Raw genomic sequence first — 17,947 nt, 5'->3', positions numbered from 1 at the left:
AATTACATCATAAAAGAATTTGCTGCTGCGGCAAAAGTTCAGCGAGCGGGCTCGCCGAGAATACGAACGCCGTTGATCGATGTAAAAAACACCCACAATGCAGCGTGTCGTTGTGCTGAGGATGAAAACGCTCGAGGCGCAGACAGGAAACCAGACAAACCGGTGGTGTTAGAACAGTTTATGGGGCCAATCTTTGGATTTTATTAGACGGATGGAATTGGCCAGTTAGTGCGTGCTTAAAAAAAACGACTCTGTCTGTGAAACGTGCAGTGACATTTATTCACTCACCAGGAAAAGTTCTCCACGATGCTCCGAATGATGATGATAATGATATAAAGGAATTTTCCAGGAATTTGTTAGATTTTGTTGATTTCTCAGGCGTATTTGTGCCTCACAAATACGCCTGAGAAATCAACAAAATCTGATAAATTCCTGGATTGGTCCCTTCATACACATCCTCGTCTAAAGCTGACGGGATCTATTCTCGGCTCTCTAAGTTTTGTGGAAATCCCTCCGGTGGTTTTTGTGTAATCCTGCCGACAATCCAACCAGCAAACAAACAGACAGGTGATAAACTTTACTTTTGAAGCGGCTTTCATACAAGTGCTTTACGCTAAAAGTGAGGACGCAAGAAATAAAGAAAGTTCGCTTCACAGTTTTGGTACATACAAGTCGGTTAAAAAGTGGCAGAGTTGATGTTTTTTTCTTATGTTGGCGACAGTTTGTATTCTTCAACAAAAGGCAGCAGAGGATTCACGAGGCTGTGGAGGATTTATAAAAGGACAAATCGTTGAGTTTTGTGAAAGCCACTTTAAAAAAACACAAAGAGACACTTTAAAACCAACCCTGAGAGATTCTGGATGCTGATACGTGTCTCTTTCTTGTTCTAGTTAAAAGCCTGGCTGCAGACTTCTCAATCAATCGTAGTTTATCGATAGACAGACGCCTCATGAACACTAAAAACAACTGAATATTTCATTTTACTCGACATTTTTCAAGTTCCATGTCAGTAAAAAAATCTGCACGGCGGTTAATTCGGTCCATCAAAGTGTCCTGATGCAAAGCCTCATTATACATTCATCCAGTCATTATGCATGTAACCATTAAAGGAATTAATCATTCGATGCAGAATATTGATTAAAAATGGTCTTATCGTGAGATATATACGGTGATTTACAACAGCTCTGCAGATCTGAAACCACAGACGCACAATTAAAACTGATAAATCATGTCAAGCCTCCAACTATCAATCAAACATTTGAATAAATTAAAGTGATTTTGTAGAAATGTTGTCCAACGTCAGGTGTTTTTATCTGCAGCAAACCGGGGATACGTTCCAACTTTACATTTCTTTTGTCTTCACTTTTGAATGTGTTGTGTCAATGCTGTGTTTAAAGTTTTGGTCGGGTTAAGGGCAGAAAAACAACGTGATTCGCGTCAGGAACCAAATCTTGCTGTGCCTTGTGATACCTGGTTTTGTCGGCACAAAGATGTCATGAAAAATCAGAGTATATCACCAAAAATATCTGGTTTTGTCGCCACAAACTGTGCTGGAAATGTCCCAAAATGTCATTAAAACATCCAGTGGTTTCACATTTATGAGATTTCAAACGCTAAAAGAAATTGGCCAATCAGAGTTGAGTCAAAGAAATCCAAGTAGTGACTCAAGAAATTCTAGAAATTGTCGTTTTTCTCTTGGTAAATAACTTTAACCATCATCAGCACTAAAACATCCATTAAAAACGGAGCTGCAGGATTATAGAACTCAGCTCTTCCTCCTGCACGGTGTCCGTCTGCCTTCTCATGCCAGCATGTTTGTGTTCGCCTCCCACCAGCGGCGCTGTCAGAATCTTCTCCACCGGGCCCGAAGGTATCGAAGCACTTTAATAACCTGCACACATTTATGAGTCCGTGTCCGAGCTCGTAGATCAGTGTCAGCGCGCCGACCTACGAGGATATCAGCCTGGATCAGATACGGACTAATGAAGGCCTGCTCGCATTACCTCCACCGTCAATCAAACGCGCCCGTTAGTTAATCACCGGCATCGCTCTCATTAAGAAACACAGATACCCGGAGAGATTAAAGCCGCGGGTTCTTCTGCTGCATGTGTGTGATTTATGGTTTCACACATAGAGGATGTGACAGGTGTATTTTACGTTACGTGCAGAAATGTGACGTCCAAGATTACGCAGAATGAACCGAGCGGCGGGAGTTTATTGTCTCACACGAGGGCACATCGATCTGACATATTGATTACCGATGTATTAATTGTCACGCGGGCACTGAACGTGTATTTTACTGGCTCTCAAACCTCAGAAGAAGTCTTTCCCTTTCATGTAAATTCACACTAGGCTCTTTATTTGGAGATATTGCTCAGTCAGTGAAATGTCTCAACAGCTACTGGATGGATTGTAATCACTTTAACGATCCTTCTTTTATCTGGCGCAATTATCACAGCAAACTTCTTTTAGTTTTTGACTAAATAACTAGAAAGTGAGGTTCCCATCAGCCTCATCTGGGATTAATCTTTAGTCCTGATTACCAAACGCTAGCACGCTAAAACCCTACATTAAGATTAGGGGTGTACCAAAATATCGATACTACGATATATCGCGATATATCGTAGTATCGATATTTTGGTACATTCTGAATTTCTTCAGTGACACAGATATCGTGATGTATCGTGTATGAATATTGATTATCACAGAATCGCTGTATCGTGATATTATCGTTATCGTGGACAAAATATCGTGATAGTATCGTATCGCGAGGTACCTTATCGATACACTGGCGCCAAATATCGATATTTAATCATATTTAAGTTGCAGTCAGTGTGTGTATTAAGAAGAGCCACTGTGCAGTTTACACTTTGTTTACTTGACTGTCAATCAGGTGAAATTGATTGACAATGTTTTGTAATTCCTGTGAAATGGATTCAGTGCAGTCAATAAATTCTGAATTTCTTCAGTGACACAGATATCGTGATGTATCGTGGATGAAATTTCTTGCAATATATCGATTATCGCAGAATCGCTGTATTGTGATATTATCGTTATCTTAGGCAAAATATCGTGATAGTATCGTATCGTGAGGTACCCGGTGATACCCAGCCGTAATTAAGATGGTGAACATGGTAAACGTTAAACCTGCTAAATCACTGAGAGTGTGTTGAACATTATGATGTAGCTCACAGAGCTGCTAGCATGGCTGTAGTTCTTCTAGTTTTGTTAACAAACACTTGGTTACATTAAAAGTCTTATTAGACTGTCTTTTCTTTTCAAACATAACATTTTCTTGGTTTGTGGATAAATTAGTTTGTTGTCGATAAAGTTTTCAGTGAGAAAACATCCAACAGTGTATGTTTTCAATTTATAATTTGCTAGTTTGTGCTTTTGAGTCATGCATTAGCTGTTTTTTACTTAGCATTTCATTTTTTTGCAAATACCATATTCGGGAAAACTAGGAAGTCTGAAAGTTTCGTGGTGAAGAAGGTGATTTCATTGAATATCCGCCCACATTACAACAATATTTACCTCAACATGTATTGAAGAAATGACCCCACCATTATTTAATGATAATATTCTATTATGCTCCAATAAACACCTTAAATACATTTCCAGGAAACAGCCAACTGTTTCGAACTTCCCTTCAACAGGCCAGCGAATTAAAGTTCATCACAGTTGTTGCAGCTTAATCTCCAAGTAGTTTGAAACATATGATTAGATAATGTTGGGGTTATTTTCTATACATTTTGAGGTAAATGCTGCCGTAATTTAGGGGTAATTTCTTAGAAAATGTCAAACATGCTACTCGGTAATTACCACCTGCTCACCGTGACATTTGAAGACGCTGATGATGTTACACTGTTTTCTCAGAAGTTCAGATTGATCCTTCCGCAACAGCATGATGTGTTTAAATTTGCAGCATCATCTTGCAGATATCAGAGATTCAGACTCTCGTCGGAGGTTTACAGGTGAATCAGTCTCACCTTTATCATCTCTCTGTAAAATAAAACAGGCGAAATCTATATTTGGAAAGACGGCGTCTTTGTACTCGTCCTCGTGTCTGAAGTGCGACAGTCATTCACATCGTAGCTCATTGAAGTTGTGTGTTGGAGACGAAGGCGTGGAGGAAACAATGATTGTCAACATTTCATTGTGGTCACGTATCCAGACAGACAATGACGGTCAGTTCAGAAGTCTGAATGGAGAAGTTGTGGGGTTTTTTTTTTTTTCTTTCTGCTGAGACACTGACAGACTCGGCCAGGAAACTTTTCTTGTAAAGTTGTTATTTGTCTGGGGAAAGCTTGCTGAGCATGCACCGCTGTTTTTCACTGACACCCTGGACGCCGGCCAGCACAACAGCAGTCTGAGGTTAACTGCCGTGCGCTAGAAAAGTTTTTTTTCTCATTTGGCATTCTCGCACAGATGTTTTGCAGCCAGTCTGCAGGATTTCAACGAGCTGCCTCTCGCTCACCTCTCCGACCTTTAACTCTGAGCACAACACAGAAAGTCTTTACTGAAAGTTTCTTCCACGAAGGTCAGAACACATTAATCCCATTTCCTGTCGCCTGGATCCTCCCATTGTGCTCACATTTGCTCATTAAGCAAACAGTGGCCATTTCTACTTTTGTGTGTGGTTTTTTTTTTTTTAAGCTTTTGAACTTTCAAGCGCAGAAAGAGAGGACGAAATAATGAGGATAATCACGAATGAGCTTTATAAAGAGGACAATTTCTCGGCGAGACACGATTCGCCGGCCTTTGATGACAAACCTGATTATTGTGGCTCTGCTTTGACTCACAAATGTTAAAACTAATCTGGAGTTGCAGACGTTTTTATCCACTTATCGAAGTGTGTACGGCGCCTTCCTGCCGTCCAATCACAGGTGGTGTTTAAACAAATCACACTTTTTAACAAAGCAGGTCTGAACAATCCGACCCCGACCGCGTCTACGCATCTGTGAAAGTCGCACTGAGGTTTAAAACTCTGGCACTTCCAATTAGTCGGTAGAACTAATGAAGCTTGTTGCATCAGAAGTAAATCATTGTCAACATTACTCACTATTATATTACAAAACCTGGCGCGCCGGATGGTTTGTTACACACAACTATCTGGAAGTAAGTGGCTAAAAACTGATTGGAAATGGGCGGACGCTTTAAAGGGATATTCCGGTGTAAGTTTAATCCATGGTCTAACACACCGTGAAACTGTGTTAGACTCCCTCTCGAGAGATCAAGTTAGCAGACCGCTAATTTACGACGTTTTATCAACCTCAGAAACGACCGCACGACAACAATAGACTGCAGTAAATGGATCCAAATAAAAAAACGTCATCAAAAAGCCACAAATAATGATAAAAAAAACAAACTTCAGCAACAGTACAAATAGGGTCTCAGCACGTATTTTGAGGCATCAAACATTTGATATCATTGCCGGATTTGTCGGAAAAGATAAAGTTCTTGCAGTGTATTGTTGTCGTGCGGTCGTTTACGAAGATGCTAAAACTCTGTAAATTAGCGGTCTGCAAACTTGATCTCTCGAGAGGGAGTCTAACACAGTTTCACGGTGTGTTAGACCATGGATTAAACTTACAACGGAATATCTCTTTAAAGAAAAATACTTGACAGGTTATTGGATGAACTGTCTGACATTCATTGTCCATCACGTGCTCTGTTCAACCAATCGGACCAACAGTAGGTGAGTTCGTAAATGAAATCAAGCGCACGACTCCAAGCCGGGCACGATGGATTACTGAGATCACATGATCACGTGACCTTGCAAGGTGAATTTCAGTCACTGGCAGCAGAAAAAATTATGACACAGTGTGGAAAATATACAACATAAAAATGCGAGAAAGTCAAATTTATCTGCAGTTGGACATGTGACAGCTGATAGTTTTCACTTTCTGGTCATTAGAGTGAAACTGAGTCATGCAAAAGAGTCTTAAATGAGTAATGTGATCTGTTTTGTTGAAGTCGTCCTCTAAACATCTTGATTTACGATGCTGGTAGTTCCTACGTTGACTGATGTGTCCTCTCTCCTTCTCTCCCGCAGGAGCTCTGTCGGCAGCGCATGGCGGTCAAACCCCCGACCGAGCGCCCGGAGCCGATCTCCTCCAGGATCAACAGCGTGTCGTCGCAGTTCAGCGACGGCGGTCAAGCTGTCAGCCCGTCGGCACGCAGCAGCATCTCGTCCTGGAGCGAAGAGCCCGCCCACTCCAACATGGACATCTCCACCGGCCACATGATCCTGGTGAGTCCTGTCCTGTGAACCAAATCAAAATATTATAAAAATCTGTGCTAACTCACCGAGGACGTCAGTGGTTTGTCGGTGACATTAGCTGATGAAACTGATTTGAATGATGCATTCAAAGACTCGGAGGAGGACTGAGGGCTGTCTTTCAGCGCCGCACAGAATCCTTGGATGACTAATGACTTCATTTGTCGCTCCGGCTGAATCATTCAGACTGATGTTGGCATGTTAATCTAATCCGCCCACTTCACATATTTGGTGCAGCCAGAGCTGGTGAAAGGAGCAGACTCGGATTCACGTCCAAACTTTATTCAGCACAAGAGAAAGGAAAAGGATATTTTGAGAGGAAGGAAGGGTTTCATCGGTGAACGCCTTGTTCACACATCCTCGCCCTGATTCCAGACCTCTGAACTGCAGTCCACATCCAGGGCCGCACATAATCCTGACAACATAAATATACTGAACGCCCGCTCTACTCGAAGCGCTATGAGTCATTTTGTGTTGTTGTGCATCAGAGGCGCAACTGCGGTCGACCACATGACCTCAGAAATGTACCAAAACTGATTACTAGCTCTTGTTGGCGTGAGTTCCCGTGCTGTGTCATAAATAAAAGAAAAGAGGAGGAAGAAGGGAAGCTGGCAAGGAGGCAACGATAGCCAGGGAGCCGGCGTTAAAGCTAATATTGCTAACAAAGAGAGAGCTAACACCAGAAAGGGAGAGAGGTTGGCGTCGACAGTGACGTTCTGCAGGACAGAGAGCACGAGCATGTAGTAATACGAGTAATGCAGATTTTGGGAGAGCACATTTTTAAGAGGTCTGAAGTTCAAAATAACGACTGTGAGCTGTGTGGTCGAGGCCAAATGGACACAAGATGGTGATTAGCACGTGTTTTGGGGTTTAAGGACGGAGGAGGTCGTATGTTGCACAGTTTTTTAAAAGCTCCTTGAGGTAAATTCCGATTTATTGCTCATACTTTACTTACGTCATGAAAAACATCACGATAACTGCTCCCAGGAGCCGCGACCTCCACGTCTCTGACTGCTAACTAGTCCGGGCAAAGAGGAAAAAAACAAAAGCGTCTCACATGAGGTCAGATGAGAAGAAGATATCGTGGGTTTTCTCCGTAATCTTCGCGCCCTGACAGTCTCTGTAGTTTCCACCTTTGCTGTCGGTGATCCGTCTTCAGAAGCAGCTCCCACAGATTTCTCTACGTTTTCCTCTTTTATCCAAAACATCCCGTCACCGTCTCCTCTCTCACCGCTTTCAAACCATTTATCTCTCGCACAACCGGTGGAGCTGTTGTTTCTGTCTCGTCTGCATCTCCACATATATCACTCTTTTCTCATCTCTCTCCCTCTCTCTCATCTTTTTTGTCCCAGTGTCTCCTCTTGTTTTTTTTTTTCTTGTTTCTGCACATCTCATTACACCCACAGTTTCTATAAGCAGGCTTCTAACCCTCTCCCATCCTGCAGATGAAAATCTCTATTGAACCTCGGTCGCATTCTGTCGAGCGGGCGTCGTAAATTGCGATATTCACTTCAACCGCCCACAATCCTCGTTACCACCAACTCATCCCAACCCCCTCACTCCCTCTCTCCCTCTCTCTCTCTCTCTTCCCATGCATTATGGAGCTTTCGGCGAGATGTGACAGCGCGGGCTTTTTGATGTGTTCAATAGGCACAAAGATACTAATTACCCCAGAGATTTGCACCAGCGTTGTGTTCAGGAGAAGCGACTCCCTCTGCAGAGGAGAGCGGCTCCGCTGCTTTGACACAAACGCGCAAATCCCCCCCGCTAAAGTGTTTCTTTGGCAGCCGCGACACGACGCGAGCGGCTTGATGCACCTTCGGTCACGTGAGGATGAAAATAGATTTGCGACAGCGAGGTCGGATCTTTCTTCAGGTGCGTTTTGCTTCGTCTTCTGCCAGACAAACACACCTCGGCAGAGGCGGCGTCACTGGAGAGACGAGAGGGATGAAATGAAGCGTTGCTCATGTTCTTGTTACGTGTTTGCTCGCCGTGTGGGCCACAGTCTGGTCAGGAGATGACTGAGCTTGTGTCTGAGATGGACACTCGGGTGTAAACGGTGTGAGGGACGGAGAAGAAGAGCGTCTGATCTGTGTCGGTGATGGAGATGAATGTCCTCTTCAGTGTTAATATTCCTTTTAAAGCCTCTTCAAAGGTTTAAGAGACCAAAAAAAAAAGAAACGTAACTGTTTCAGAGCCTCGTAACGGAACAAACCCGCTGTAAATCTTCCTGTTTCAGTCCCAGAGAGAGAGAAACGTGTAATAACATCTTCATGTGACTCTGAGGCTGAAAGAGACTTCCTCCCGTAAGCTAACGTCGTGAAAGAAGCATCTCCAAAACAACCATTCGGTCCGATAGCATTTGGAAAGTCCACAACGCGGAGGATCAGGGAAGTTGAGGTTTTCTGGGTTCAGAGCGCCACAGAGCAGCTTTTGTCGGAATACATTGAGCTCTTTGGTTTCATCACGAGCGTGAAGCGTTTGCTCCAATCGTGGTCATTCACGAAGAGTAACAAAAGGACAGCCATCTTGTCGGCTCCGTCTCTCTGTTGGTTCATCCACGTAGCGCCGCTTCGCTTCTCGACAAACAGAAGTAAGAAGGCGCTCCGTACCGTAATCTCCCCAGTTAATCTGAAGAGGAGATTGTTGACGGCTTTGGAATCAATCTACATTTAAAACCATCAGATTTGCACAACCTAATTAAATTCCAATTGAATTCAGATAAAGGCGTTATAATCCTTTAGTCTGTACACGAGTCGTCGTTTATAGATACCAAACAAACTCAAATCACTCGTGCGCGACACGTAAGAATGAAAGTGTCCGCGTGCGCGGCCTTCATTAGACTCCTTGTCATAAACATGGAGGCATGGTGACGTTAATACAGTCCTGCAAAGCAAAAACATGTATAAAAGCCGTCATCATCCAGGTGCATAATGGAAATAACAGAGTTCAGAGAGTCCAGTGAACATTTATTACATCCACGTGTGACGTTTCAAACCCGTCTTCAGCCTTGAAACAAGAACTCGCGCAGAGATTACACAAAAATACAAGACAAACATGAAATACTCGACCCTACGAGTGGGATTTATTTGTAGGATGAACCCTGTAAGTATTCTTCAAATGTACGATATAATCCTTTAAAATGACCTGAACACGAGGACCACAGTTCAGACTCTTCTCTCCTGTGCACCGTCAGTGTTTGTGTCTCTACGTCCGACCTCACTATCAAACACAAAACTGTCGATATCGGACGATTAAACAGTTTTTAAATCGTCTCAGTCAACAGTGTCTGCAAGGAGACATCATGGCCTAACCTTGTTGAGTTGTTCTGGTCTCAGGACTTGCTGGTCTAATCCAAGTCAGGACCAGGCATGCTGTGTTTTCTACCCAGCATGCATCAGTGTATAGATCTGCAGTCTAGATGTGGATTGATGGAAGCGTATGAGAGAGCGAGGCAGGAAGCGAGGGAGGCATTAGAAGCCTGATCGGGAGCGATGATACACGAGCTACAGCGGTGATCAAGATCAATACGAGTGAAAGTGAGAGATACACATTCAGCATCCGTCGCATTAAAGGACGGTCGGACGCGGCGAGAAACAATCTGCCTCCGTCTTCTACCCGCGTGACTCAGCGAGCGAGGGGGAGTTTCCGTTCCATCCGCCGCAGCTTCCGTTTAACGTACGGATTATAAACACGAACGCAAACGGGCTCCATCACTGCTACGCACCGACTGCGCTGATGAGAAGTTGACGGCACATTTACCTCCACGTTTTCTGGTGTTGTATTTTTTTTTTGTTTTACTCCAGCGAGTAAATACAAAGAGGAGCGAGCGGCGAGGAAGCGAGGGGACGCTCATCGTCACGGAAAGTGATAACGAGAAAGTGAGCTGCAAACTTTAAGCCGCCCTTTTTTGTTTTTTTTTACTGTAATCTTGAACGCTGAGCTCTAAGTGTGTTTCAGCACCATGGACAGCTCCACACACACACATACACACACACACACACACACACACACACTCACACACACTCTCTGGAGCCAAACGGCAGCTCTGATTGGTCCAGAGCGTCTCCCATCCTCCCACAACAGAAACATTAGACAGCAGGGGGGGAAAGTTACATAACACCATTGTCATATCTTTAAAAAATAAAATAAAAAGTCAGCCTCTCTCCTGCTTCATCCTCACTGGACGTCTCTGTGTTTCCACCTCCATCAGCCTCAGAGGTCACGTCGTTTCCTCCGCCCGCAGAACTCCACAGAAACCTTTTGTCGAAGTTAAAAAAAAACCCAGAAAGAAACCAGAATCTGAGTTTTTTTTCCCCACATAATGGTGACAATCTGGGGAAATTGCTATTTGATGTCTTCCACCGCCCACCAGCCTCCGTCTTTAGTAAAGATTTTATGGATTTTGCAGCCACTTTCCCTCTTTTCATCCACCCTCCATCCTCCATCTCCCATTCATTAGTTTCTTTCTTGCACTTTGATGCTAATTTTATGTTTTTTAAATCTGTTTTCTGTTCTGATCTTTTTTTTTTTACACTCCCTCCATCGCTTCTGCAGCTATAGCTTTCTTTCTTTTTCCTTTTTTTTTTTTTTTACTGTTCTCTCACTTCTGTCCTTTTATTTTTCTGTTTCACAATTTTTTCTTTCCACTTCTCTTTTTCTTCCTGTCTGTCATTTCTGTTGGGACGACGCCTCTTGTTGCTGCTTATATTTTCGCTGTCAGCTTTACACGAAAAAAAAACAAAAAAAAAAGAAAGAAAGAAATATTCACACTTACAAAAGAGCTCATTTCAGATTCACATCATGATGTCAGCCGGAGAGCGGAGCGGGGTTTTTATTCCAACAAAACCGCGACCAGTCGACACGGTTTTTATTTTATTCTTTTTAAACTTTTCTGTTTCCCTTCTTTCCTTCGGCGAGGCATCACAGCCGGAGACCGAATCCATCACAGAGCGAGACGCCGCGGTAAAGCAAATATTTCATCTGACGCCCTGTCGCGCGCTCGAGTGAGGCAACTGTTGAGCGATTAATAAAAATCACCGGCGTCGAAGAAACGCGTTAGCTGATGAGCCACGCCGCCCGACCTCTCCCACCTCCCCCCGCCCAAAAAAAAAATTAATTGCCTCCCGTAAACCCTGGGCAAATTCCATGTCATCATCCACCCACTGGTTTTAATTTGAGGAGAAACAGCTTTCACCATCTTATCTGAGTTAATGTATTACTCGGTCCCATGTGACGGGGACCCGCTGCTCCACCACCACCACCACCACCACCCAGCCTACATCCTCTTTGCTTGTGTCTTAAGAGGATTAGTCGACTCTATATATAAAGCACATTATCTTGTCTTTTGTTGCCGGCCAAGTAAGTGTTATAGATTATACAGCAGCGAGCGCCTCCACCCAGATTAACCGTGCTGGGAATTTATTGTGGTGGCGGGTTTTTTTGTAGCTCAGTGGAAGGGGAGGGGGGGGGTCGGAGGAGGTCGCCAGGGGCAACGAGGGGCCTTTTAAATCACTCTAATGTCGGTCAGCTGAGGAGGAGTCGGACTCGTGTGTCAGGATGATGTCAGCTCTAAACTTGATACGACGGGCGGACGCAGAGCGATTGATCGCGTGTTTGTGGAAGGAAGTCATAAATGGGAAAGAGCTCAGACTGATTATCAGATGAAAAATAGCACAAAGAAGGAGATTATTCTGGGAAATATGTGATACTTTGAGGGATATTAGCTTGAAATGCAGTTGTTGTGTTAAATATTGGTGATAAATTCAGTTATTTGTAATCAGAAATAAACGTACTTCAGACACCGCGGGCTTCAATTTGACAATGTTTGTCACGTCTCTTAGAAAAAAGTATGATAGCAAAAAGAAAATGTAACTATTTTCATGTAAAACGGTGGAAATAGAGACAAAAAGGTAATTTGTTTGAGCCTTTGCCGTCACAGCTCCTAGATTTGACCCGCCTGATGAATTCTCATCTTTCTGAAAACACTTTCAATTATCGTTTTTGGTGTTTTTATTTGCTTCACGACATTCTGATTCACTTTCCCTGTTTTATTGACTTGCACCTTGTTTTGTTCCGTCTGTAAAAGACTTTCTAACTTATCGTTAAGTTTATTAAAGGTGGCCTAACACAAAAAACAGATTTTTGTTACGTAACCGTCGACGAGAAAACAAACAAAACCTTCAGACTTCAACTGTAATGAGGTCCAAAAGTTATAAAAACACAGATTAAGCGTTGCAAAACAGTTATGACCTTTTGTATCACCTGTCAGACATCGTGACTTCCTGTGAGCGGTGAAAGAAGCGTTCAGATCCTGAAGTGAAAGTATTCACTCACGGTTGTAGTTAAAGGGAGGGCAGCAGAGTGTTTAGCTTTAATGGTTTATTATTAAAGGGATATTCCGGTGTAAGTTTAATCCATGGTCTAACACACCATGAAACTGTGTTAGACTCCCTCTCGAGAGATCAAGTTAGCAGACCGCTAATTTACGGAGTTTTATCAACCTCAGAAACGACCGCACGACAACAATACACTGCAGTAAATGGATCCAAATATAAACCGCCACCAAAAAGCCACAAATAATGCTCAGAACAGCACCAAACTTCAGCAACAGTACAAATAGGGTCTCAGCACATAGTCCAGGGCATCTAACCTCCGCTAGCTTAGCTGGATTTCTACTGAAAAGCTGACTAAATTTACCACTCTTCTGCAGCAGCTTCCTGTTGACGGGAAGTCCCGACGAGTCGATTACCGAGTGCAGTAGAGTTCCGCGGCTCATGGATGAAAATGTATGATTATGACTCCATGGAAAAGCAATCAAAGTTCATATGTGTCTTACCTGCCAGTTTATAACAGTTATTATCGAGAGCCGACAGGGAAAAGAACGGAATTGAGCATTTCTAACCGCACTCAGTAATCGTCGCGTCGGGACTTCCCCGACCCGGAAGCTGATGGAGGAGAGTTGAAATCTGTTTTTAGCTTCACAATAGAAATCCAGCTAACCTAGTGGAGGTTAGATGCCCCGGACTATGTGCTGAGACCCTATTTGTGCTGTTGCTGAAGTTTGGTGCTGTTCTGAGCATTATTTGTGGCTTTTTGGTGGCGGTTTATATTTGGATCCATTTACTGCAGTGTATTGTTGTCGTGCGGTCGTTTCTGAGGTTGATAAAACTCCGTAAATTAGCGGTCTGCTAACTTGATCTCTCGGAATATCCCTTTAAGTAAACGCTGACTTTTTCCCAGTCACCTTTGCTCTCGGGCCTTGCACCATTATTTATCTGTAGGCAGCATTGTGATTTTGAAGCTGGTTTGAAGCTTTAATCTATAATAATCGCTCTTATTAATCACAAAAAAGGACGAATCCTTCCTTTTAATATCAGCAGCTGTGTAATAAACGTAGCGGATCAGCCAGCACGCTCCCTCCCTCTGACGTGTCGTCTCTCAGAGCACTTCAGCTGCACTTCAGAACTCCACCTGCCTCCTCCGTCTCCCTGCAGAGTAACAGTATCCCCCTTTAGTGCGCTGCCGATCCAAAATGGCCGCCGCATTACATCACCTCCCTCATGCGGCCCCGGCTGGCTTTTCACGCTGCCGTTTTTCTTTTTCCTACAGGTGCTTCAGATGGTGCGTCAGAGCCACAATGGCAGCATCATCGGGCTGGAGTCTTATTGCGTTGCTTTTTTTTTTTTATTGAGCACCTTTGGCAGCTGTAAGCCCCCCCGCAGTAAGGGGATTATTCAGTGTTTGGCCGACACATGGTGATCTCAGCACCTCCTGATTGGATTGCAGTAATCCCTTTACACAGCCACAAAACCCTATTACTCTGGCATTAGAGAGGGAGAGAGAGGGTGGAGGTGGTGGAGGAGGAGGGGTATCTGATGTAGGACTTGGTGTGTGTGTGTGTGTGTGTGTGTGTGTGTGTGTGTGTGTGTGTGAAATTCTGTTTGCATCTTTGAATCGATGTTGAATATTTGCAGGTCACGTGTTTCAAGTCAGTGTGTGTTTGAGTGTCAGCAGGTGTCTGTACTCTGAATATACCTGGATTTTGTGTGTGTGAGTGTGTGTGTGTGTGTGTGTGTGTGTGTGTGTGTGTGTGCAGTGTGGGGGTGGACTGTGTTTTTGTGACCTTATAAAGCCTTTATGTGCGGATTGTGCTTTAGAAGTGTGTGTGTGTGCATTTTTCTTTATCTTTGTGTGTGTGTGTGTGTGTGTGTCTTCTGATGGATACGGACCTCCTGCTGCTGTGTGCAGGTGGAGGGTCTCAGCTCGCGGCTTCTTGTTGCATCATTATATAACGACATAACAGAGAACTGATACAACAAGGAAAGGCGAGTGTTGCGCTGTGTGTGTGTGTGTGTGTGTGTGTGTGTGTGAGCAGGTGACATCATCGCTGACAGATAACACACCTGCACGTCTGGACAGGGTTCCTTTTTGTTCCTCCGTCAGCTGGACGTCTGTCCGCTCCGCCCTTTTTCCATTTTTTTTACAAACTCCTCTCATTTTTAGCAGAAAAGCCATTAGAGCCCCTTTTTTTTTTTTTTTTTTTTTTTTTGGAAGCTAATTCTGATTAAGATCAGCCCCCCCCCCATTTGTAACTGCCACCATAAATCATCGCCGGAGCCATTTAAAGAACCACGCCGGCTCATTCCGTTCCCTCATCCATTACCAACAAGCGCACCGGTCATATTCTGTGTGCTCGGGTGGCGCTGATTCTAAAAAGGCTGCTAAAAAAACAAAGCAGCGCCGGCCTCCATCAGATTCTGGCGGCTCCTGCTGCGGTCTCAGCGCCAAGATCGTTTGCCAAAGTGACGTCGTCTTCCTTAATTATGAACATCAGGTTGGTCGGTGATGGCCGGGCAGAGCTGGAGTAGATCAGACTCTGATTGAGATTGGCTTTGGTACAGCTAATAAGCATTTATCTGATAAGCGTGATGAAGTTTAGGAAAGATATCAGACTCTCAAACTTCCAGCAGGTTAAAACAGCACGACCATTGTTTCATTTTTCGCGTCCACGGAGCGCCAGATGGGCGGATTCGCCGAGCAGGACGACAAGAGCGAGTGGCAATCACAGGAAAGAGCGTCGGGATATTTTTGGTTGACTTTTTCTGTGATTGACAAAATAAGTGTTACCTGCTCCTCCATCTGGTGCTCCTCTCAGACGCAAACAGCCGCCAGCCTGCCACTTTAGGGAGAGCTTGTTGTTTTAAAGTTAAAATGACAGGCTTTGTTCATCAGGAGGACGAAGACGGCCTTCGCCAACGATTAACAGTCCTAAATACCGACACGCACCAGTAGATGTTGGTTATGAAACTGCTGTAACCCTTTGTTGTCGCTCCAGCTCTGTTTTCTCACCTCCTCTTCTCTCTCCTCTCCTTCAGTCGTACATGGAGGATCACCTGAAGAACAAGGACCGCCTGGAGAAGGAGTGGGAGGCGCTGTGTGCCTATCAGGCAGAACCCAACGCCTGCACCGTCGGCATGAAGGACGGCAACGCCAAGAAGAACCGCTCCACTGCTGTTGTAGCATGTAAGCAATGCATTTTTTCCTTTGCACGCATTGAATCAATGAGCCTCGATATTCAGTAAGTCTCATCATGAAAATGGTCGCAGAAGTTGGAAAAATCAGCAAATCGGCGTCTGCAGCTCCAAATCAGAAAAAGTGCTGAACGTTAAAGCTAAAAAAATAAATGTGTTGCCATTATTTTGATAGATATGACATTTGCAATGTGAGTTTTTGTGGAAATTGTCATTTTTGCATCCCGTTACCACTTAAGATAATCAAAAAATGATGATAATGTGAATTTTGTTCCAAATACGAATGTTCTCCTTCTACCTGGAGAACTGATGCGTCCCTAATGTGTCCATATACTTCACATCCAGGTAGTGAATGATCCTGCTTTATGTGCAGTTTGACTGAAGGAAGAGAAAAGAGAAAGAATCCAAATATATTAATTAAAAACCCTCGGATGGAAAACGTTTGCGTCTCGATAAAGAACAACGAAAAACGCCGCCACATATTTAAACATTTGGCCTTCATCATTTCATCGTTGAACTCACAGATTAATAACTTAGTGATCTGCCTCTCAGTTGTTGCCCAAGCGCTTACATTCCCATTGCGTAATGTGCCTTTAATGGTGTCGTGAGTACCAAAATAAAAGCCCTTGTTTGTGGACGGAAGCTGTGAGGCTCAGTTTGTAATATGCAGGAGATTTGACTTAAGACTTTTTTAGCAGGATAACAGTCGGACTGTAAAGTAAAGCGCTTTATCTCCTCCTGGTTAATGGAGCGCAGAAAAACTTTCATTTCTGAGTGGAACCAGAATTCATCCGTTACGCCCCCCTGATGTCGGTCCTCCAAACGCGGCGACATCACACCTCGCCAACCTCTCCACGGCGCTCCCAGAACACTCTGAGCCCGGGTCTCTTATTATCAGGAACCGGGAGCAGATGCAGCGAGCAGAAGGGTTGTAAATTAGTTTTCTATTAAAGCTCTCCTGCACCGACCTCATCAATGATTAAAAATTTCTAAGCTTCTGTGGAAATAGCCCGTCTAAAAAAGTGCTGTCCCATTCTCTCTCCAGCAGGCGCCGGGGCTTAATGAAATCCAGGTTGTCAGCAGGGAAAGCAGTTTGTCAGGAATAAATTGTGCTTCCTATTTGAAGCACCACTGGCTTTCTGCGAGGAAAATTAAAAAAAAAAAACTGGTGCGCCACTATCACTGGAGACTTCTGCTGGCCAGAGTGAAACGGACAAACTATATAAATGTGTCCCCTCTGGATGGCTGAGGTCCAGAGACGATGGAGGGCCGGTTCTCCTAAAACCTGTCCTCCTCACACGTTCAGTGTTTCAATCCGACTGCACAAACCACAGATCTGCTGAAGCTTTATGCACAGTGCTGCGCTCGTGGTCTGGTTAGGTTGAGGGTAAATAAACAGTTGGTTAAAGGGACAGTGTGTAACGATTTAAGGAATTTATTAACTCAAATCAACGTCTTCGTTCATAAGTAAGTCGTCATTGGTGTACAGTTACCTCTGCCAACAATCTGACTTATCCTCCTGAGCGAAGAATTACATCTGAATATACATAGCACGGGCAAGCTCTATGGAGGCCGCCATGTCTTCCCGGTTTTAAAAAAACTACGGACTGCCGAGAGGGACACAAAGCACTACGTGGTACTACGTAGTAAGGCTAAACGCGTTTTCGCTCAGAGCTAGCTTGACTGAGAGGGAACCTCTAGTTTTATAATAACTAACTACATCTTTACCTCATTACTTGAATCAGTAGAAATACTCGACGCTGTTGGGAAAGAGTCCATATTTTGAAAATGAGTTTCTTGTCCGTCAGGGCCACCGTAGCTTCCGGAACGTCTCCAACGTCTTCAGAACGGGAGGGGTGAGCGAAGGAGTGTTGCAGTGTAGAACCTCACAGCTAGATGGCGCTAAATACTTGATATATTACACACTGTCCCTTTAAGGTTAGGAAAAGATGTTTTAGCTTAAAGTACGTGGCTGAAAAACAGCTGAAAGTGTCCTGACATCTTGTTAAAAACTCACCACAATCACAGCTGGAAATGTCAGGATGTCTCGTCAAAAACACGTCCAGAAAATGTCTCATTAAAAGTATGAACGTTCACACTACAAAATGTTGAACTTGCTCAATTGCTCCACCCC

The 17,947-nt window shown here is 44.0% G+C and overlaps 1 protein-coding gene across 1 annotated transcript in view; it reads left to right on the top strand.

Moving 5' to 3' along the window:
• The window catches only part of LOC115573181 (receptor-type tyrosine-protein phosphatase N2-like), a 214,258-nt gene that overhangs the window by 160,866 nt on the left and 35,445 nt on the right, over positions 1-17,947 (top strand). The window contains exons 14-15 of the mRNA XM_030403851.1: positions 6,056-6,253; positions 15,658-15,805. Coding sequence (XP_030259711.1) covers positions 6,056-6,253; positions 15,658-15,805 — 346 coding nt within the window. The remainder of the gene's footprint in view (positions 1-6,055; positions 6,254-15,657; positions 15,806-17,947) is intronic.

This window comes from Sparus aurata, chromosome 21, assembly GCF_900880675.1.
Source record: "Sparus aurata chromosome 21, fSpaAur1.1, whole genome shotgun sequence".
NCBI classification, from domain to species: Eukaryota; Metazoa; Chordata; class Actinopteri; order Spariformes; family Sparidae; genus Sparus; species Sparus aurata.
This window is presented reverse-complemented; position numbering and strand designations above follow the sequence as displayed.